At 42.7% G+C, this 23,581-nt stretch overlaps 1 protein-coding gene across 1 annotated transcript; it reads right to left on the reverse strand.

Annotated features, from left to right (window-relative positions):
• Positions 1 to 22,521, reverse strand: GOT1 (glutamic-oxaloacetic transaminase 1). The gene is made up of 9 exons (XM_016164147.2): positions 22,309 to 22,521; positions 14,938 to 15,119; positions 8,328 to 8,451; positions 7,745 to 7,857; positions 7,407 to 7,511; positions 5,344 to 5,494; positions 5,100 to 5,265; positions 4,211 to 4,353; positions 1 to 855 (listed from the first exon to the last, which is right to left on the reverse strand). Exons 1-9 carry the CDS (start codon positions 22,424 to 22,426, stop codon positions 716 to 718), a joined length of 1,242 nt encoding a protein of 413 aa, XP_016019633.2. The 5' UTR covers positions 22,427 to 22,521; the 3' UTR covers positions 1 to 715.
• Between the last annotated feature and the right edge of the window lie 1,060 nt (positions 22,522 to 23,581).

Raw genomic sequence — 23,581 nt, forward strand, 5'->3', positions numbered from 1 at the left:
TTTAGGTCTCAATCAGCATTTTTATTTCTTTAGGGAAATAGAACACAATAGAATAGGATGGACTGAAATATCAGAATGCACTACACATAGCAAGGGTAAACACTGTTCTAGGAAATGTTTGTTTCAATTAAGTATGTGTCTGAGTGTGCGTGTGTGTGTGTGTGTGTGTCTGCGTGTGAAATGTAAATACATTTCTTTCCTTGGTTGCCCTAAAGAACTAAAGCTTAGGGCTAGGGCCACAACCATGCAGAAAGAGCAGGGAGACAGACACTCTGGGTGGAGGTGATGAGTTTTAACGACACAGCCAAAACCCACAACCACACGAGGCTCTTCAGACAACTAGATCTTTGGGACCAGACTTTGTACAGAGTCAAGCAACACAAAGAAGCACACAGGCAACACAGGCCACCCTCCTGCTTCTAGCAAGGGGGCAAGTTATCTACAACTCATGATTAAAGTACCTTTTTATTCTTCTTCAATAGAAACTTTACTTTTCTCTGACCTCCAAAAGGGCTCTAATCCCAGGCCAGCATTTCTTTTTAATGGATGTTCCCTTCACGTGGGGCCAGTTTAAACAGAGGCCACCGCACTAGAGCAGCTTTGCAGTCCATCGTAGTCTCTAATCTGTGATATATATATACAACTAGGTTTGTGCAGGCAGGGAACACACAGGATCGAGAACTGCTTTGGTGGTGCTGGTTCGGGTGATGCTTCTTCACTGGATTTTGGTGACTGCTTCATGGATGGAGGTGGCCACATATTCTAGATTTTTGGTGGTTAAGCCACACATGTTGATCCGACCACTCGGCAGCAGATAGATGTGCTTTTCTCTGATCAGATATTCAACCTGCTTGGCTGTTGAAAACCAAAAGAGATATAATCAGAGTAGTAGGAATCCTTTAAGCCGTGGAAGTTCAGCAATTCCACGACAATTATAACTTTCCTTCTTTCCCCGTAACAGAGAAGCAAAACAAAAGAATTTTTTTGTCCAACTGGCACCAAGGGAAATATCAGGAAACTAGTCTTATTAGCTGACTAGCTAATCCTCAGGAGGTTTACTATCACTCCTCCTCGTGAGAATTTTAATCCGAGACTACCACCCAACGCTGCACGTCACATTCACCAGGACACCCTATCAACTGAAACCACCCTCAGATTTAAGAACATTCCATTGATGTGAAAAACTGGTTATGAAGTGCTTGCTCCCTTTATCTCTTCCTTAACCTGTATTCACTTATCCTTGAGCACCTAGCGGCAGCCTCTCTTTGACATTTTGCTTTCATGAGCCCCCCGTGCATGAGAGGTGCTGGATAAACACTGTGTACGTGAACCAATGGGCTGAAAAACTGCTGACACCGCTGACCTGGCACCTCTCGGCTTCATTCAGACACGTGCAGGAGGGCTTTCCCACGTGTCTGCAGACATGCTCCGCTCGTGGATGAAACAGGAAGGGACTGCCTGTACCTCCTTTATGCCGCAATCTCTACAGCTTTTTCATTTCATTGTAAAGCTTTAAGGGAATTTTAGCTGATTTTTGCTTAACTAACTTCGTACCCTTAAGACACCATCTATTTGAGGGAATGGGATAATAATAATTGTCATGGACTGAATGTTTGTGTCTCTCCAAAATTCACATAAAGCCTAACCCACAATGTGATAATATTGGGAGGTGGGGCTTTTGGCAGGTTCTTAAGTTTAGATGAGGTCTTGAGGGTGGATCCCCCAGGATGGGAGTAGTGCCCTTATAAGTAAGATCAGAAAGCTAGCTCATGTGTGGGCCTGCCCGCTCTCTCTTCCCTCCTCTTTCCTCTCTCTCTTCCCTCCTCCCCCCTCCTCCTCCCCATAGTGTGAGGATGCAGGAAAAAGACAGCCACTTGCTAGCTAGGAAGAGAGCCCCCACCAGAACCTGACCATGCCGGCACCCTGATCTCAGACTTCTCAGCCTCCGGAACTGTGAAAAATAAATTTTTGTTGTTTAAGCCACCCAGTCTATAATATTCTGTTATAGCAGCCCAAGCTAAGATGGTAACAAAATCATAATAATCAGAGGAGCAAACACTATATTTCAGGCAATGTTCTAAGCATTTTATATTAACTCATTTTTTTATTTTAATTTTTTAAAATTTTATATTAGTTTCAGGTATACAGTACAATGGTTAGACATTTATATAATTTATGAAGTGATCCCCCCGATTACTCTGGCACCCATCCAGCATTACATTCCCTATGCTCTACTCTACATCCCCATGACTGTTTTGTAACCGCTAATTTGTACTTCGACCCTTGACCTTTTTTATCCAGTCTCCCAACTTCCCCAACTCAGTTCATCTTGGTAATAACTTTCCCATCCTCATTTTACAGATGGTACAAAGAGGAGTTAAATGACCTTCCCAAGGTCACACAGCTAGTCACTGGTAGATCTGAGATTTAAAGCAGGCAGCGTGACTCCTGGTTCTCAGTTCTTAGATAGGACCTCCATATGGAAGTGGAAAACCTGGACCCTGTACTCGGTGCTACCTCCAAACAAAGCAACCTTCTGATGTAGCCGAGACCAGCTTTAACTGAGCAGAATTACAGTCATCCAGAAAGATAAAGCCTAATGTCACACAGCAACACAGCCTCAGGCATACCACCATCGGTAAAGCATACGCCTCAGCAGCAGATGTAGTTACACGGTTCCCACCCTGATTTTTGAGATAAAAATGAAACTTCTCTAATTTTGTAGGGGAGGACAGCATCACAATTGAGAAGCTGATAAGAGTTATGGACACTTTCCCTAGAAAAAGGCCAAAATATACATATCCGCAATTTTTAAAATATTACTTCAGAGGCTTACAAATCTTAAAGTACACCCATGGACTGAGGAAAGCCCCTGTTCTGATGGATAAAACGTAATAAAGGAAAGGCTGTAACATGAGAATTATAGGCACTAGGTGCTGGGTACATGTGGTTCACTGTACAATTCCTCCAACTTTTCTGTATGTTTGAAATTTTTCTGAATAAAATGCTGGGGGGGTGGAAATACCGTTTTTAAAAAGGGTAAATGGTGCTAAGTGCTAAAAATATAACTCTTGTGTTATAAACACAGGTCTACCCTCACAGTTCTTCAATTCCTAATAAAACTGACTTCCTACTCTGGAGAGAGGGAGAACAGGGATATCTTACGGGGAGACAGCCCCATCTTGTGAGCTTTTAGGACATTACAACTAAACACCATCTCCATTACACTTCATATTTTAAGATTTGAAGAAGGATGATTTTACTTATTCAGGTGGGTTAATTCCCCATTCCAGAATTGTGAGGACGCCTATGGCTAACTGAGCTATACCTTTACTTTCTTGGGTAGCCTCATTTTACCCTCAATTATTTCAAGGTGTCTATAACAAACAATTTCTACCACCTTTCTTGTTTATAATTATTGCCTTTGCCTTTTTCTGATCCCATTTCGAACAGGTTCTCTGATGGCCCTGCTTTACAGTACCTTCTAGCATCTCTAATCTTCTACTTATTACCCAAGCAAGGCACACATCTGTCCCTAGAGTCACTTGGACACAAGCTTCACATACAGGTGAGTGGCCACACCTGCACCACACGCCCGGTTACTTGGCCAGTCAGTACTCAGGAATTACTTGTTAAATGAATGACTCCTCTCTCATCGGAGGGGTCAGCCAATTGTTCATATGCCCTACTGATGGCTGACCCAGGTTGTACACGGCTACCCGTTAGACTTGCAGTTGGCTTTCAATTCCAACTTCCAATCTAAGTTCTTATTTATGAAATGGAGAGATAATTTTGTAGCCTCATTTTGAGGCAATGCCCAGAGACTAGAAACGACCTATTAAGATCTTAGGTCCCTGAATAATCATATATAATAGTCATACTTAGGATTAAGAAAAAGCAGAAAGGTACGTGAGCGTTTATGAGAGACCTTTAATAAAGCAATCCTGTCTCTTCCCAGCTGGCTCTGAGCCACTTCCCAGCCCGCAAAAATGAAAATATCTTAGTTATGGAAGAGCAGGACAGACTGCAGAAATGCTCTTTTGAGACCCACGGGGTTCAAGAGGTGGGTGGGATACACTGAGAAAACCTAACTTGTTCTGGTCCAAAGTCCTGGCTGACCACTTAGACAACAGCTAACGAAGCCAAGCCCAAAGACGCTAAGAAGAGTGCTGTCCAGTAGTGAGCATTCAGGGTGGTGGGGGTCACTTACGGTTCAACCCGGTGAAGCTGAACATTCCAATCTGCTCGGTGATGTGGTTCCAGGTTCCAGGGGTCTTGAGGGCTTCTAACCGTGCCCTGAGTTCAGATCTCATGGCCAGAATCCGGTCAGCCATTGTCTTCACATTACCTGTCCTGAGTGGACAGCAAGTATAAATATCAATCCAGAGAGAAGAGATGGTATACAGGATCGTGAAGGTTTAAAAACTATAATTTAATCTATAAACTGAAAAGAGAATTATGACCTGCCTATTATATGTCCTGGGGATGCCTGGATGGGTGGATAAGCAGACCAGAGACAGAGTTACCAGGCAGAAGGAAAGGACTATATTTACTGATGAAGTTCAGTGCTAGCGTTGGGTACGTTAACTGTAATACCACTTATGTTATAACTCAGACTTCACCAAGTTGCTGATCTAGACAGAGTAATATATTTTATCAGTTCTAATTAAGTAGAGATGGCATATTTAGCTACTATGGAAAAATTACTGTTTCAAAACAAGATAAAATATATCTAAAGTAGTTAAGAATGAAGAGCCCCCAAACTGTCACACTAACTTGAAGTTGAATTCTACTCTATTGGGAACGCCTTCCTGCTTCCCAGCTTTAAGGGGAAGAAGCCTGGGTGGTGGGAAAGTAGGGGAACCCCTACTTTACCGAGTTCCCCTTGCTAAGTGCCTGGGGTGGCGGTAGGCACGTGTGTTGTATTACGCACGTGTAAGTAGGCAGCAGCCTATTTTACAGAAACATCTGAGCCTCAAAAATGTTAAAGTAATCTTGTCCTGCCTCTGCCAACATAAGTGGAAGAGAGAGACCGAAGTAATGAGTCAACTACTGTTCTGCTTTCCCACTCCTCACCCATCAGGCTGTGAGCTCCTTACCATTCCTTAAAGAGCTCGGGGTTAGAGAGCGTACTGGCCACGATTCGTGCTCCCTGAGCAGGGGGATTAGACCAAGTAATTCGCACGATCTTCTCCATCTGGGAAAGGACCCGCAGGATGCTATCAGCTTCTTTTGCAACCACGGTCAGATTCCCCACTCGTTCATCTAGAGAAAGGGACATGAATCAGCCTGGGCAGCCCTTAGAGGGGATGGTGGGGGGCTATAACTCAGGAGAGCACTCACTGTAGAGCCCGAAGTTCTTGGAGAAGGACTGGGCACAGAAGAGTTCGAATCCTTCAGACACAAAATAGCGAATGGCCCAGGCGTCCTTCTCTAGGTCTCCAGATGCAAAGCCCTGATAGGCTGAGTCAAAGAAGGGGAACAGAAACCGGCGCTGCGAGGAAGGAAAGCGAGTCAGGGCAGGAAATCCATCTGGACCCGACCTCCGACCTCCGAAACAGGCTTCCTTGCCCAGCTGGCGCCTGGAAGGGATTCCTAACACTGTCCATTTCTCCTGTTTCTCTTCTTTCTGCCTCCAACCACCACTTTACATCAGCTAAATACCAACCAACAAATCTAACAACTTCAATAAACCTATATTTTTAAGTATATTGTCCTAGAGTACCATGATGCCACTGCCAACAGGTCTTATTTACGAGGCAACAAGGTAGTTTCTGTTCTCTGTGGCGGATTCTTCCCCACAAATTCCTGATGTGATAATCTTGATCGAGTGTCAGTTTGGTATCCTTAGGGCCTCCTCATGACCTCAGGGTTTTCATACCGGGTACTCAAGATGAAGGAGACAGCATGGTTTCTGTTCTTATCGCTCTAGTTTCTTCAAAGAGCTCCCCGCACTTAACATGCTTCTCCTACAGGGCTCCCTCTCTATGTGGACACCACTTCCCTGCCCCCAATTGTCCTAGCCAGAGGCCAGGGTGATCCATCCGCCACGCCTACCTCTTCAGCTCATCCTTCGCATCCAATCACACTCCAAGTCCTATCACTCCTGTCCCTGAGAGCTCTCCAATCCTTTCACACCTGCCACGGCCACCTACTTCATTCAGGTCTCCATCAGTCCCTACCTGGATTATACCAATAGCCTACTAACTGTTCTCACAGCCTGTCTAATCTTGACTCCCTCTGATCCATTCCCTGCTATGTGGTCAGGGTTACCTGATACAAGGGACATCGGATCGTGCTACTCTGTGACATGAAAGATTTTCAGTGGCTCAATGCCCCAGCACCAGACCTCGCCCCCCTTTACCTCTCTAGCCTCATCGCTCACACTCCCCCAACTCCCTTGGAATCTAGGCCATGCCAGGAATTACTTTCACTTCCTTAAATGAGTCATGACCTCTTCCTTGGGCTTTTCCCCTTATAAGAAACATTCTTTCTCCACCAGCCCCCAGCTGTCCTCGTCCTTCAAGTCTCAACATGGAAATCACTTCTTTCAGAAGGCTACTTCTGCCTCCCAACACACACACACACACACACACACACACACACACACACACACACACTTTCTTTCTCTCTCTCTCTCTCTCTCTCTCTCTCTCCCCTCCCCACCCCCCTCTCTCACTCCTTCCTTCTCTCTCTTTCTCTCCCCTTCTCTCTTCCCCCGCCCCCAAGTCTGGGCTATGTGCCTTCCTATATATAACCCTACCAATGCAGCTGTCTCACAGTACTTGGCTGTCTCTCTAAACAGGCTGTACCGTCCTTGAGGAAGGGAACCATCTCTGCTTTGTTCACTAGTGTATCCCCATGCTGCCTGAACATAATGGTTTCTCCGTAAATATTCTTTGTTAATGAAGAAAATATATACACTTTAAGCCTGAAATTCCAATATAGAAAGTTATCCCAAAGAAATAAAAAAAAAAAGGAGTTTTATTACATAATTGGTCATAAGAGCAAGAAATCTGAGGTCTTAAATATCCATCCATCAACTGACTCAGTCAACCCCTAATGTGACATATCCACACATGGAAAACAATGCTATAAAACATTTAAGGACACGTAAAGGAGTTCGAATGAAAGGCAAAGTGTGTTATAAAATAGTATAAACAACATGATCCCATCTTTGTAAACAGATATATTTATATGTATAACTACACAACAAAAAAGCTTGACATTCTGTACAAAATATTAACAGTGGCTCTCTCTCGGTGACAAGATTTACAGTTACTATTAATTTTCTTCTTCAGGCTTTTCTCCATTTTCCAAACTATTCAGTGAGCAGTAATGCAGTAATTACTCATTAAATATTAATATATATGATTTTTTAAGAGATGCTCTGAACAGGCAGTTACCTTCATGACGGAGGCAATCTGCTTCCACTGCTCTGGAGTTGGGTCGGTCCCGGTTGGATTGTGTGCACAGGCATGGAGGATGAAGATGGAAAACTCAGGAGCATTCTGAAGAGAATGAAGCTCTATCAGCTCTGACACTAACAGGAATATGGGGGCACAGAGTCAGTGGCACACTGGTCAAGGGACAGCACATTTCCTCATTATGTGCTATTTCAGAAACCACTGTCTGGTTTGGACAGGATTTCTCAGACTCTCTCACTTGTCAACTGACCCAAAGACTTTTCCCAGATCCTTCTGACACCACAGGGCTCTGTTTACTTTTCCATCCCATCGCCTACCTCCAGATCACTCAGGAAACCCTGAAGGTCAAGTCCTCTCTTTGCTGCATCCCAATAGCGATAGGACCGAATGTCTTTAAATCCAGCAGCAGAAAATACACCATTATGATTCTCTGCAAGCAAAGGGGTAAAACATCAAATGCTTTTACGAACACAGGAGGCATAATTGAAAAGGACACAAGTCAGCTTCTAGGGCCCTGGAATGTCCACTGGGTGACATCGAGAAGAGTGGTTAGATTTAGAAGAATGAATGTAAGCAAGAACAAGTTCGACCAGTCTTACTAATGCTAAACTTATATCCTACTAGAGTGGGACTGCCTGCATTTACATTTTATACCTCCTCTGAGAAATTTCAACATACATGAAAACACAAGTCTACCAAGAGTCTTGGGAAAAAGTATTATTAATGTGAATTTGAGCATCTGGTTACTCATGTCCTGCCATAATCTACTACTGTTCAAGCCATTCTTAAATGTCAGTTGATCCAGGGCTGGGTTATGTTTTCTGTGTCTGCAGTCAGGGTCATGAGGATGATTACTCCTGACTTCTCTGTTTTTCCTCTTGATAGAGCTAAAGGACTCACCCCAGGTCGGTGTGGACACATAGACAGGTGTGTCCTTGTTATTTGTTCCATTGTACCACTTCGCTAAGAATTCGGCTCCAATTCGAAGTGCGCCTGTTCCCCCCAAAGACTGCACACCTCCTACCTGAAAGAGAAGAAGCAGGGTCATTGGTTGATAATGGTAAAGTCAGGTAATATTAGGGAAAATACAGTAATGATGAGCACTTACCTTGTGCTTGCTCTGGGCTAAGCCTTTTAAATATTCTATCTCATGAAACAATGATATGAAGAAGATACTGTTATTTGTCCATGTTTACGAGTGAGGAAACTGAGCCTGAGAAGTGAAGCAACTTGCTCAGAGTTACCAGCTACCAAGATAACTGAGTAGGGCCAGTTCTTCAACCCAAGATGTCTGGAAGTCTGACTCTTACGGGAGCTTCCCTTCTGAACACAGAGGGAGAAGACATACCTAGGCCACATCAGAGTGCACCCTGGAAGGCACACCCACAAGCCCTTTGGCACCCTTCCCAAGATCACAACTGCCCTCCAGCAAAAGTCTGGAAAATAATGTTCCTAGTTTCCACTGACATCAATCTGTAATACTTGTTTGCCATTTCTATAATACAGGCTTGCTACGCCTTAGAAATATGTTCTAACAAAACAAAGGTGACATGCGAATACTATTTTCCTCTCCTGAGCTTCCTCTCATCTTAAAATGACCTCAGGTAGGCAATAATAAAAGTCATGTGTTCTTCCATTTACGAAATACCTTCACACATTCTTATCTGATCCTCATACAATCCTGTAAAGTTCTAGATCGCCAATTTACATAAGGAAATTGATTCAAAGAAGTGGCTTGCCCAAGGACACAGAGCTAGTGATTGGCAGAAGGGGACATCACTCCAGGTCTTCTTCCTCTGGAGCTAGTCACTATGCCCTGCTTATGTCCTTCTGCCCACATATCTTTGACCCTGCCCTTTCATAATTCTAATGAGGTTTCAGCACAAGTCTTTCAGCAGAGAAATGTCATAAATTACATGTTTCTTACTATGACCACAGGACTGAGGAGAAAGGAAAAGATCACCCGAGAAAGCCTATCTAAACAAAAGGAAGGGTACACACCAATAACAGTGCCAACCTCTGGAGAGAGGCCTAGGATATAGGAATAGTGCTTAGAGGGACTTTGTTCTAACCTGTGAGTTATCTTCTAAAGATAAGAATATATTCATTTATTACTTGTAAAATTTTTAAATAATTTAAAAAACATATTGAGATAATCTGGCTATAAAAACAACTCAGCTTTGGCAGAGGGGTGTGGGGTATACAAGACTGACCAAATACAGATCATAGTTAAAGCTAGGTGATAGATACATGGGGGTTGTTCATTATACTGTTTTATCTACTATTGTAGATATTTGAAACTTTCTACAATAAAAATGTTTTTAAAAAAAATCTCCCTAGATAAAGAAAAGCTTCCAAAATATTTTTTAAAAAATAAATAACACTAATGCTAACAGATGACAAAGAAAAAATTAGAAAAAAAGGAGAGACCTAGCACTTTTACGAAATTGATACTAACTTCCCAAATAAACACTAATAAATAGTATGAATCCAACGGTACGTTTAAAAATACTCCTTTGATCAAGTGAGAGTCATTCCATGAATGCATGATTATTAAGAAATATAAAATTTGTCATGCTGCTGGATAGAGAAAACCCAAATAATCATCGTAACAGATGAAAAAAGGTGGTATAGCCATTTCTGATATAAATACTAAGACAGGAAACAGTGCATACATTCTGAAAATAATCGAAAAAACAAATTCATTCAGCCATGATGAATACGTAGTCAGCCTCATGATGAACAATGAATCATTAGCAGAAATCCCCTCGAAGCCAGGAACGAGGAAGGCAACGATAGCAACTACCACCACTATTAGTTCCACTGTCCTATTTGTATTCAGAGATCTGCACATCTGTGAAAGAATACTCTCTGAAACATGAAACAGAAGCAAAGTTGTCGCTCAAGGGAACAAGGAACTGAGCACACCTGCACATCGCAGAGGTCGGTGCGTGTCAGGTTTGGCACACTAACTTCCCCGTTCTTCAGTGATCTCCACTAAGTCCTGGTCCCTTCCCATTACTTTAAAGGTTTTGCCTTCACATTGTGACCTACCTGGATGCCTTAATGCAAATCTCTATCAATGTGATGTAACCCAAATATACATTTATTTTTCATGGCTTTGTCACCAGCTATGCTGAATGTCAACTTTACTGCTTATTTCACATTTCAAACACCTATGCAATTCTGGAATGTGGATGCTTCCTGTACAAATGAGCAATCTTTTAAGTTATCATGCACATGTGATAGGTACACATGGATATCAGAGAAAACATTCCCAGGAATAATTTTTTATTTCCTATGCTCAACTTCTAACTCCACCCTTTCTTTCCACTCCAGAAAGCAGATTCATTAATTAAAAAAAGTCAGACAGTAGATGAATCTGAAAATGTGTTTGGAAGAGACAAACCCATGTCACTAACATTAACTGATCCTTGATATTCATGATATATATGACACTTGACATATACTTCTCAAGAAACTAGCGCTCCCTAAAAATATATTGAACACTGGAGGGCTTCAGTGAAACATAAATTGCTCTAAACTATATCAGCAATTAACAGAAACAAATTTTTGGTGAATCAATAATGTGGCAATTTGGTCATTTTGTGAACTGATTTTTGGCAAATTGCTCTAAAGCCCAAGAAAATCCTGTACTTGGGATGAAGGGAAATCATATTATCGAAGGAAATAAGAACAGACTTCTCAAGGAGCCAGGTGGCTGGACCTGGGTGTCTAAACAGGGATCTCCATGACAAGGGAAATCCAGTAGACCTGGTATGAGGCTCTGTCAGTAGAACGCCTGTACTCCCAACTCAGCCACCCTACCTGAAGAAATCCTTGCCAAACTCTAGAACATCGGTCTGGATCACATTTGCTGATGTGATGACTTCACTGTGTGGAGCAGGAGAGTTGAGTAGGAGCTGCTTACAGCCAAGGCCACGCTGCACTCATTTGGGGGCCCATAGCAATTCACACACTACATGGCACATGCTACTAAATAAACATGGGCTCAGCTAGAAGGAGAAAAGGGCAGTGGCGAAAAGGTGAGGGCCACAGCCAAAGCCCCAAGTCTCCCAGAAGCAATGGTCAAAGCAAGAAACTGGGATGGCATCACGTGGCACACAAGCCCTCCTACCTACAGTGGCTCAGTAACTTCAGAAGTTAAAACATTATCATGGAAGAGATAAAAACTGGACACCTTATCTGGATCCAAAGGTCTAAAGATGGAAAAGCGGTAAGAGGCAGTGAAGAGTCTAGACCTCCAAATGGTTGAAGGACCTGGTAATGTTAAATCTTGAGAAGACAACTCTAAAAGGAAAACATGATTACTGTTTGTTTTCTGGCTCATTCATTTTTTTCGCTCATACTTCATCTCCTTCAAGTTTTGGCCCAAAGGCCATTTTTAGTCTACTATGACCACCCTTGTTAAAACTGTATCCATCCTCATTCCTACCTTCGGCACTCCTAATATGCTTTCCCTCATTCCACTTTTATAGCATTTGTTCTTTTCATATACTATATCATTTTCTCATTTATTATGTTTATATTTGGTTTCTCTCCACAAAACTGTAAGCCAGGGAAGAGGATTTGGGGTGTTTCGGTCACCGCTGTGCTCAAGCCACCTGGAAGAGCACCTACCCCTAGCGGCAAGCCCTCATCTGTTGACTGAATGAATGAGTGAATTCAACTATCTGAGAATCTCTGAGATGCCAGGCTAGGAGCTAAATACTAAAGGTTTGCAAGATAAATAATTAAGCCACCATCCCTGCCCTGGGAGAAGTTACGGTCTTGTGGGAGAGACAGACTTACAAAATTATACAACTAATTACACTTATAAAATTAGTAAGCACAGTAAGTACTGTTATTCACAAGCTGTGAACAGAGTCCTACAATAACTCACAGTACTCCAACAACTAGCTCTGCCTGAGAGAGCTAAGGATTCAGCATGGAGGTGACCTTTGATCGGGCCTCGAAGGACTTAGAGATGGCAGCTGGGGATTTTGAGCAGTGAGGCGGGTGTTCCCAGGAGAGGACCAGCTGAGGCAAAGGCTCAAAGGCTCTAAGTCTTGATGGGGCCTGCTAGGTCTAGAAAACAGGGTCTTAGAATGGCAGGACAGCAGGTGAGGTGTGCATACGTAACTAGAAGAACAGGATGAACGAAGTCTAGCTACAAATATGCTGCCTGCCCAGTTCAAAGTTTGGATTTTACCCTGTAGATAATGGAGGAGCTACTGTGTGTGTGGGGAGGGGAGTAGGTGACATGATTAGCTTTCTTTACTGGGGAAGATCATTCTAGCTGCACCATGCAGAACATACTAGAATGGGGAAGAGACTAGAGGCAAGAGGCTATTACAGGAATCCAAATGAGATGACAGTGGGCTGAACTGAGACAGGAGCCTAAGGACAGTAAGGAAACCTAGGGAAAGAGGCAAGGTTCAGAACTCAGTATCAACTAGTATCTGGGGTGACAAAGATGCCAATAGAGTATCCTAAAGCATTCTAAAACAGAGAAAGGCTTCAAATATTTACAGACTGCCATTTGTTCTATGATCAAAAACACAACACGAGATGAAGAAGACTAAGAGGGAGGGCTACATTCCACAAGCAACATCCCCACGTCTTACAGCACTGGGCAGAGAGGGACAAGCATCCGCCCAACACAGTAAATAAGTGTATAAGAAGGTACAGTCTAAGAGGAAGAAGCTCCCCAACACAGGACGTCTGTTTTCATTTGTCAGCAACAGAATTCCAACTAACTTATCAACAGCATCTCAGAAGATAACCCCCAGTTGCCAAAGTTCCCTGGTTTGAAACTTTATCAGGACTCTCCTCTTCCCCTGCGGAAACGCCGGATTTTCAGAGCAACTCCCAATGTCATCCATAATCTCTAAACTCTGCCATTTCTACCAGTATTCCTTTGGTTCCTTGAGGCAAGTAAGTCACAGTCTTTCACACCAATCCAGACAAAACCCTAGTTAAGTTAATTACATGCCTAATCACTGGAGTTCCAAGATCTCTACTGGAGCCTCCCTGCCTCCTGATACATAAGAATGCGTCTGTGTGCAATTTTCATTTTATCCTGCCATTCTGTTTTATCAGGGCATCGGGGTAACAGCATGTGAGGAATAAATCCGGTGTCTCCAAGATGTGGTCCCTTTCATACATGAAGGCTACACTATGACACTGGCCCAGGGAAGCAATAAGGGCCACTGGTTTAAATTGCACAAGACCTAACCGGACTATTGCAAAAATCTGAGCTCTTCCCCCTTTCTACTCATTCAACCAGGTTTATCTTCTTCAAACACCTGTATTGGGTAACGCCTCTGCTCAAACTTTCAGGTGTCTTCCCATGCCCTGGCCGCCTGATCTATCCAATGTGCTCCCAGTTTATCTCAGGTCTCTTTACAGCCTAGACCTGCTTACCTCCTACCTCTGTCCCTGGACTCCTGCTACTCCAGACAAATCCCTCCTCCTCCTTCCTTCTTCTGTACTGTACTTTAGAATCACCTGGGGGGGATACTAAAAATATGCCCATGGAGGAAAGGGAATTGGGAGGGAAAGGTACTGACAGGGCAGGGTAGGGTCGTACCTTCCCAAGATGCCGATTTAACTGGTCTGGTATGGAGTTCGACCATCAGTATGTTTTTAAAACTCCCTAGGTGACACTAATGTACACAACCAGAGTTGAGAGCCAGTGTCCGGGCCTCCTTCCCCAAGCTTCAGCTGCACTCTCACCTCCAGCCCTCACAGCCTCCCTGTCCCCTGACTCCCTACAACACTGCGAATCTCCACCATACCACTTCCTGCCATAGCGCCTCTCTGACTGCGTCTGCTTCCAGATGTGTTCCTCGTCCACGTGTCTCTAGTTATATCCATAGACTACGTACCAGAAAGCACTTTAACAAGGTAATATCAAGGCTAGAGGAATGATGGGATATTAGAACTGGCAGGAACTTCAGAGTGCAACGAGACTAGTGGCTCTTGAACTTTTGGAGGCCACTGTCTCTTTTAGAAAATCTGATAAAAGCTATGAACCTTCTCCCCATAAATATACATACACACCACACAGAACTCTGCATAAAATTTCAGGGAGTTCAGAGGCCCCTTAAATATGCAAGTGTTCCTTATGGTACCATGAACCACAAGTTCATGTTGTTTTAGACATGTAGAAGAGACACAGGGACTTGCCTATGCTCAAAATAGCGGCAGAGCTGGGTCCAGACCCTGGTCCCTTGATCATTCCATTAAATTCCTTTGGCTTGGCATTTCCTCTGACTGCTTCAAACCCGGCAGCTGAAATCTGATCATTTCTGAGCGAAAACAAACAATCGAAGAAGCCCTGCTTTTTATACAAAAGCCCATTGTTTGCACTATCAGGTTTCTGAGGTCACATTACTTAAACCCTTATTCGCTGACCGTTCAATAGGCGTAGCACCTCATATTTTTAAGAACCTCTTTTTACCTCCACAGTTTCTAAAGAGAAAATACATTCTTGCCCAAAACTCACCCGCTTCTCCTGGAGAGCTGGGCTGTTGTCCCCAAGGGCAAGGCGAGAAGCATGGGTCCGGAACTCAGGAAGGCCCAGGATCGGCAGATACTCGTGGTTAAGGCTGTTGTCCGTAGCAATCTTCTGTTCCACCTTCCTCACTACAGGCAAAACCCAGGGCTGGGAGTCATCCGTGCGATAAGCTGGAACATGAGAAAGAGTCATATAAGAATCATCTGAGGCTTTGTGCAAGTAAGAGTTTGGAACTGTGAGTGGGGAAAGTTCTACCACCATCTAAACAAAACAGACCTGTGAGGGAAACTAAAATTAAATTAAGACATTTACTGAGTACCTGCTTTGGCACAGGCACTAGGCAAGCAGGACAGACATGGTTCTTATCCTTATGGAACTTACATTTCTTAAATATATGACCAACGAAAATTAGAATGCCATAAAAAAATTAGGACACCATAGAGCCTGAGTGAGAGAGTGCCTGCAAAGGCACTCTGCAAACTGAAACGACGTGTCTTACAAACGCTATGTCACTATTGTGAGTACACTGAGGTCTCTGTAGCCATTGGCTCAGCAATCTTCTATCTTTTGCATCTCCCCAAGGGGCTTCCGGAAAAGAACTAGGTGCAACTTCAGATGAATGTTGTACCTTCAAACATAAACATGGAGAAAGAGGGAGGTGGAACGAGGCCCACCTCCTCCTCTCGTCCTATAAAAACAGAAAGAGGACAGACGACAAGCAAACACCCTGTACCAGAAGAGTTCAACAACTGGTTACACAATCAGCCAACGACCCACTGGAAACACAATTCTTCCCTCTCTCTGTGTTCCGACATCATCCAGTGTTTACCATTTTAACACTTCCTTCCACTTCATCTGCTTCGCACTTTTATTGATCTAAATTTATCTATTTCATAACATTTAATCTTGCTTATAGCAAATTTCTAAGCATTTGTTCTACATTAAAAGTATTTTTAGTCTACTTTGAGTCAGTCTATCACTGATTTTCCCCCCTATACTACCCTATGATTATTTGGGGATTATAGCTTTAGAGCTCAGCTGCTCTGGCTTGCACCCAAGCCAATGATCTTTCTGAGTGTAGGATTCCTGTAAGGGGTCATTTGCCTCTCTGCTCGAATGTGTAGGTCTCCAACGACCCTGTGCTTTAGCAAGTGAGTTTGAAACTGACATTGTTAGAGTAATTCTGATTAGGTTTTATCTCGTGGATGTCTGCCCAACATTGATCTCTAACTTTTTTTAAAATCACTTTTTTTTAGGGTGGTTGATATTGTTTACTGAAAAACACATGTTGATTATGGAAAATTTAGAGAGCCCAAAGGTAAATAATAATCATTATGATTAACATGTAATCCCAGCACTTAGAGATAAGGAATATGAAAATTTTGATGTAAACCTCAGATTTTTATTACGAGTATATTCTTTGATAATGTATACATCAGGTTGCACACAGTATTTTCAGCATGTTTTTTTCCACTTTTTAAATGAGTATCTTTCACTGCCATTAACTATTCTGATAGGTGACATATTCACAAGTCCCCATCCCATCCTTATTCTCCATCTACCTAATTTTAAATCTTCTCACTCCATAGATAACTGTTTTCTTTTTGTAGCTTTCCAGAATTTCCATGTGCAGACACAAGCAAATATAGCTTATGTCCTTCTTTTTACAAAAAAGGTAACAGGAGGTAGCATACTATACACTGTTTTGTTCCTTGCTTTTTCCACTTGAAGATCTTTTTATATCTGTGCACAGTGTCTTTGTTCTTTTTTACAGCTGCGAAACTGACGCATGTATCATAATTTGTTTTGCCAGTCTCTTGTTGATAAACATGTGAGTTGTTTACAGTCCTTGGCTAATACAAAACTTCAGTGAACAACCATGTACATGCATCATTTTACACATGTGCAAATACATCTGTAAGATGCAGGGTTAAAAATGGAAGAGTGAGCTGAGGTGTACGTATACTGGTAGTTTTTGACAGATATCCAAACTGGCCTCCATCAGTATTTTATCAGTTTACATTCCTACCATCAATGTATAAGAGTGTCTACTTCCCCACAGCCTCGCCCACTGAGTGAATTTTTTGCCATCATGAGGGTGCAAGCAGTATCTCAGGGTAGTTTTAATTTGCATTTCTCTCATGAGAAATGCAATTGGACATTTTTCTTATATATGAGCCATTTACGACACTACTTTAGTGGCTAGGCAATACATTCTTTTCTACGTATAACTTATTAAATATTTGTGTTGCTTTTGATACTTGCTATTACAAACATTGTGATAAATGTTGTTCTATCTTCACACATCCGTGAGTAATAAAATGGATAATATTAACGGAGAAATTATAAAGAGATGGTCTCATGTGTGAATCTAACTTGCTCTGAAGGCCATTCAAAGGAAGGTTTCCAGAAATCTTTGAGCAATGGCAATACATATGGACTACGCTACACAGAGAAGATACTATTTAGATATGAGTTTGGATATTCATAGAAAAACCAGTTCTATTATGCTTTACATCTGTGTTTGAGGTATATATATATATATATATATATATATATATATATATATATATATTTATGATGTCATTTTTAAATGTTTTAAGTAAATAAAATATGAAAGGTAAAGAAAAAGCCATATATTGCTGCTCTTGCCAGTACTGTCTGAATATTCCGTGCAACTCTCAGAAATATTGTAATATAACTGGTGGCAGGGAGGCAATGTGTTTATACTGTGACAAAAGAGGAATTGGCCAATTTAGACTTCCCCTTCCTTCTTCACTGTCCAGTTTCCCCAGGTTCAGATCCTGATGTATTCCCAATGCCTCTGATCTATTCCCAATGTCTTGCCTAACTGCCCTAATGAAGCAGAACTGCAGGTTCCTCTTGAGTGATTGGAGCAATGAGGTCAAGCACTGACGACAACTAGCATTTCTATTCTCTCAGGGGATTTTACTCCTGTTTGCTGGACCTATGAGTTTCTCATTCAGACTTTCATCCACTCAGTCATTTAACAAGAACTTACTGAATCTACCATGAAGCCGCATCGGCTAGAAGTAGCTACAAGGAGACTGAAGAGATAAAATTAGAAACTCTCTGCCCTCCAGGAAACAGAGAGAATAAAGCCCTTCATTCTCCTGTGAGGGATCAGAGGAGATTTTACAGAGGTTAAAATATGAAAGGTTTAAAAGATAAACAAGGAAAGAAGGGCATCCCAGACAAAGGGAAGACCTGGGCAAGGTCCCAGAGGTTAGAGAGATGAGGTTTTTGAGGATCTGCATCTTCATAGTTGGGATATAGAATCCATGCGGTAATAGCAGGGAGTAGCTCAGTGTATTGGAGTCTCTTCTAGAAAGAACTTCAGTTCACTGGGGAAACCACTGACAGCATTTAAGCAAAAGAGTGACATGTACATTTTAATAGGATCATCTGAGTGACATGATAGAAAAGAAACTGGAAAGGAGGACAGAGGACAGAGGTTACTGCAATAATCCTAAAGGAAAATAATGGGGTCTTGAATCAAGGCAGTGGCAACAGAGATAAAGAAATTGAGAGATATTCAAAACAAATTTATGAGGTAGAAAAGACAAAAGCTAATAACCAAATAAATACAAGTGAGATCCAGGAAAGAGTCACTGATTACTCTAAGGTCTCTCTCTAGTGACTGGTGGTGGTAGCATTGACCAAAACATAGAACCTAAGGGGAAGAAAAAAGAAAAGATTGAGAGGAAGATAGAAATGATGAGCTGTGTTTTAAACATGTTGAATTTGAGGTGGTTGTAGAATGATGGGTCCAGCAAACTATAGTGAGTATAGGTCTGGCATTCAGGGAAGAAGTCCAGGATAGAGAGAAAAATTTCATAATTATAGACATTGATGGTAGCTGAAGCCGTCATAACAACAAGGGTTTACTGAATACTTAGTATATACAAGGCACTGTGCTAAATGCTTTACTTTATTTTTTTTTTTTTTTTTTTTACTCTCAATTCTCATAACAACTCACCAAATAGATACTGTGATCCCTTCTTTAGGGATCTGGAAACTGAGGCCAGACAAATTAAATAGTTTGCCCAAGATCACAAGGATTATAAGAGCTAGTCTCTCATACTATTAAGCTCATGAATCCATGTGCTTTTTTTTTTTTAAATTAAAAGATGCCTGGGGAAAGCCCAAGCAAGCAGGCCCCAGAGGACTGTGTGACCAGCCTTTTCTCATGGATTACTCTGGTGAGTCCAGCAATCTTGCTTTCCAGAAGAAGGAAAAACATAGAAAATTAAATGATAAAACCATCACTGTCTTCCTAAGATTTCTATTTCCCTCACCCATCCCTACTCAAGAGCCCACACAGGTATGCCTCTAAGGTTCTTCTCCAACTAGGGGCCTGGGGAGAGGGCCAGGGAGTAATCAGAACAACCTGATACAGCACAGCTCTCTACAATTTTATTTAGAGGTGCCAGGATCCACATAAAAAACAACAAATGTTAGGGTTAGTGTAGTTTGTCTAGAACAAAAGAAAGCTAAGTTTACATGATAAATGAACTGAAGTCTAAGAAGAAATGTCTTGCTTCAGGCTGCATCAAGCTAGACCCATGTCTCCCCACCCCCCACCCCCCCACTCCCCCCCCACCCCCACACTTAAAGCCATTTGTCTGAAACTGAGAAGCATGAAAAGCACTAAAACAGTCAACTTAGAGAACATCATACTTAGTGGAAAATGTGATGCTCTGCTCTAACTATAAGGAAATTATGGAATTAGTCACAGAAAGAAGAAACTCTCTGGGGAAATGATCTGCAAATAGCAAACAACTAAGGAGATTACGGTTGCAGTTTATTCTAATCATGTCCAACATCACTGGAACTTGAGCTGGATAACCTCCATTGGGTTTTATCTTAATTTGGAGAAAAAAGAGTATCTTCCTCCAAATCAGTAATTAATTATATTTTCTTCACAAAGAATATACTTTGGGATATGTATAAATAGAGAGGACAAGGCCTCTTATTCTACTCTAATTAGACCTGTATCTGAGAAACTGCCATCCACAAAAAAGATGGGTCACAGTAACCATCAAAAATAACATTTATATAACATTTTTCAATTACACATTATATTTCATATATAAGTATTCATTTACTCCTCAGTCACACTGATGAGGCCAGTAACATTATTATCCTATGCTACAGTCATCTAATGTGCTAGATGAATCTTAGAATTTTAGAGAGAGGGCATTCTGTCCTGGCTCCTCATTGAACAGGTTAAGCTTGTTGGATAACCTTCCCAAGGTCACACTGCTGAACCTGTACCCAGGTCTCGTGGCTCTTCCCACTACAGTGCACTGGCTGCCTCTGGAGCACCTAAAAGTACCCAAAATTGAAGAGGAGGCAGAGACCCACGAGTGTGAGAGACCTGGCCTGGAATCCCACCTCTACAACAGATGGCGTATGACCTGGGGCAAACTGCTTCCTAAATCTAGGCTTTAGCTTCCTTACCTGTAAAACAGTAATAGCAATATACAACCCTTCAGAGTTGTTGTAAACATTAAATGAGATTAAGTACATAAATCACTTACTCATAGTAAGGAGTGAGAGTTCTTGGAAACCATGACAAAGGCACCGTAACAGCTGAGGTGACCATCTGAGCTGCAGACTATGCATCTGAGCTAATTACTTCTGGTCTGGGCTAGCAGGGCACTCTTACTCTGCATGAGCAAGGTATTTCTGAACCAATTTCAAAAATTATTTCATTTTGTAGTTCTTGAGTTGAAAATTTTTATTTAACATCTCATATATGACCAACCCAAAGACACACCAAAACAACAATAATAGTAATAGATACTACCTACATTACCTACTTATGTGCCAAAAACTATTCTGAGCACTTTAAATGTATTTAATCCTCACAAAAACCCTGTAAAACATCTTTCAAAAGTAACTAAGCCAATGAAATTTAAAAGTTTTAAAAAGATGTATTTAGATCAACATTGATATTAGTTCCTCAGTACATATCTGGCCCTAAAGGAATACTTAGTGGTTTTAGATTGAATTTAAATAAGAGCTAGAATAGTACCCACTCCAATTCAATTCAAGGAAATATTTCAATATTTCTCACTCTGCTGCCTGCTAAAAACATCACTTTCCTCCTGGGCGAAACTAAGTAGTATTGACTTTTTTAAAAAATTCTTTACTATGGAAAATTTCAAACATATACAAAATTTGGAAGAATAATATAATGATGCCCAGGTACTCATTTCCCAGCTTCAACAAACTATCACTTTTTATGGCTTTTTTTCCTCACCCCTCCCCCATACTCCTTTGGTGAAGACTTTTTTTAATGGGTCCAATGTACAGATGCAGTCACTGTGGGAAGCCTGATTCTGAACCTCCTTCTCAACACCTGCTGCTACCAAACAGTTCAACTTCTATTTTCAAACTTTTTGGTCCTTTAAATCTGCTTGCTCCCTACCATATAACATCATCCTCCTCATTTTCTTCTCTCTGGCTGGTCTTTGTGTGTGGTCCAGGAAAGGTCTGTGGGGTTTCAAACATCCAAACGACAGTGCAGAAATAACAAATTCATCAGAGAAGATAAGCATTAAAGGAATTTCAGAGGCACTTCAGTCTAAATCTTTTTCTTGGCAAAAGGGGAAACTGAGGCCCATGCTCTGATCTGTCCAAGGTCCAAAAAATAAAAACAAGAAATAAAGATGAGGTGGTGCAGAAAATGGGCTTCTAATGATCACACTCTTACACTCCTTTCCAACACCTCCACTCATTCCTGCCACATCTGTGAGGGCCAGAACATTCTTCCCCAGAAAAACATTAACCTGTCTGAAGCACTTAACTCCAATAATAGCCTGTCTTCCCCCAACAAGTCTTGGTTAAGTACCTGACTGATATCTAGTAGTCACTCAAATATTTACCACCTTGGACCAGAGCTCCCTAGGGATGCGTTCTCTTTTATCGATTTCCCATCAACCAGGACTTCAAACCTAGTCTATCATCAGGCTTCCTATCTTTTGCCCTTTCCTTACAATCTCCGGCCGCCCCATTTTTTTTTTTTCTTAAAAAAGTAAAAGGATGTAATATAAAGAACACAGACTAGGGAATTGGAAAAACCGGGTTTGTGTCCTGATTGCTACCTGTTCTATGTGACCTTGGACACACGTTTCTTTTTCAGGGACTCATAAACCCATCTGTAAAATGGGCAGGTTGAACTAAGCCTCCTGTATCTTGCCTCCTCCCGGGGCCCGCCTCTCTAGCCAGCGCCACGCTGGGCCTCAGCCTCTCCCATTGTCCCCACCGCCCAGGTTAGGTCCGCTCTGCATCCCAGGCTGCTCACACTTCTGGGCACTACTGCATCTTTACCTCCCACTCCTAGGTTGACCTTGCGGGGATCCGGATCCTCTCGGAAGTCGGCAGTGAGCTTAAAGACAAGGACCGGCTGGGCCTGCGGAACCTCAGTAAAGACTGACGGAGGCGCCATATCGAGAGAGCTTGAGTAAGCCGAGAACTTCCACCGCGGGCCTTAATCTGCTGGGTCTGAACTAGCTGAGCCTGCTGGAGGAGACGCTCACCTTCACCTAGCCAGCGGGGGCGGGCCCGCGGCCTCCAATAGTGGAGCCGCGTCCGGAGCTTGGCAACGCGGTTAACCAATCACAAGCTTCTGACGCACAAGGGCCTCAAGGGAGGAAATGCTGTTAGCCAATCCAAGAAGATAATCTTTTCGGAGGCTGGTACTGATACAACCAATGCAATAAAAGGCCGGCTGAGATGGGGCGGGGCCTAGGGCTGATTGACAGCGCGTGCTCCTATCGTTGAGGCCAGTGTTCCTGGGGCGTCCCGCGACTGAAGGGAGATGCCGAGCGGCCAGTGTGTCCTGGGGACTACCTTCTCGACCTTCGAAAGCCTCGAGACTAAGAAGAGGTGGTGGGCGGGAATCCCAAAAGTCGGGCCTTCCTGTCCCGCGGAGCAGGTGTTCTCCCCGCCAAGTTGGGTAGTGCGCACGTTCTTACCCGGCCTGGCCCGGGCAGGCAGCCAAGTCCCCGGCGTCTGGTCTCAGGACATGCAGATCTGCATCCTGCACGGACAACCTTGACCACCTTGGCTGGCTGTATCTCCCTGAGGGATATACGGGTGGGTCGTCCGCCTTGGTCTCAGACAGGGGACATCCTATTAAAAGTGAGGGAGAGAGCAGGAATTCCTCTCTACCGCTCTTACAGCTTGAGATTTTTGCTCCCCTTTCCTTTCAGGGAAGACCTCAAGGACCTTCAGGATCTGGGCGCGGCCTCCCTCTTCCACGCATGTACTCAAACCAGATCTTGCTGTCCTCAGCTGGCTGATAGCCAGACTGCCTCTTCTTTCAGTCAGGCTGTTTCTTCCCCCTCCTCCCCAGTCCCGCCACTCCACTTGGTGACCTTCAGACCCAGAGCAAATGCTTTCTCCGTAAAGTCTTCCCTTAACCCTCACTCTGGTCAAAATCTATCTCTCCTTCCTTTTCTTCTGTACCTTGTGAGCAATACCACCATTTTAGAAAATGCCCTAGTTTAGGTTGTGGCCCTGCCGCTTAATAACTTGGGCAGGTTTAGGCAAGTTACTTAACCTCTCTGTTCCTGCCCTGTAAAGTGGAGATAATAGTATT

Source organism: Rousettus aegyptiacus, unplaced genomic scaffold (assembly GCF_014176215.1).
Source record: "Rousettus aegyptiacus isolate mRouAeg1 unplaced genomic scaffold, mRouAeg1.p scaffold_m13_p_6, whole genome shotgun sequence".
Lineage (NCBI taxonomy): Eukaryota > Metazoa > Chordata > Mammalia > Chiroptera > Pteropodidae > Rousettus > Rousettus aegyptiacus.

Coding starts and splice junctions, on each gene's coding strand:
- GOT1 (XM_016164147.2), bottom strand. CDS start 22,426: ATGGCGCCTCCGTCAGTCTTTACTGAGGTTCCGCAGGCCCAGCCGGTC. Junction 15,120..22,308: donor GGTCAACCTAGGAGTGGGAG/GTAAAGATGCAG, acceptor CTCATGTTCCAG/CTTATCGCACGGATGACTCC. Junction 5,495..7,406: donor AGATTGCCTCCGTCATGAAG/GTAACTGCCTGT, acceptor CCTTCCTCGCAG/CGCCGGTTTCTGTTCCCCTT.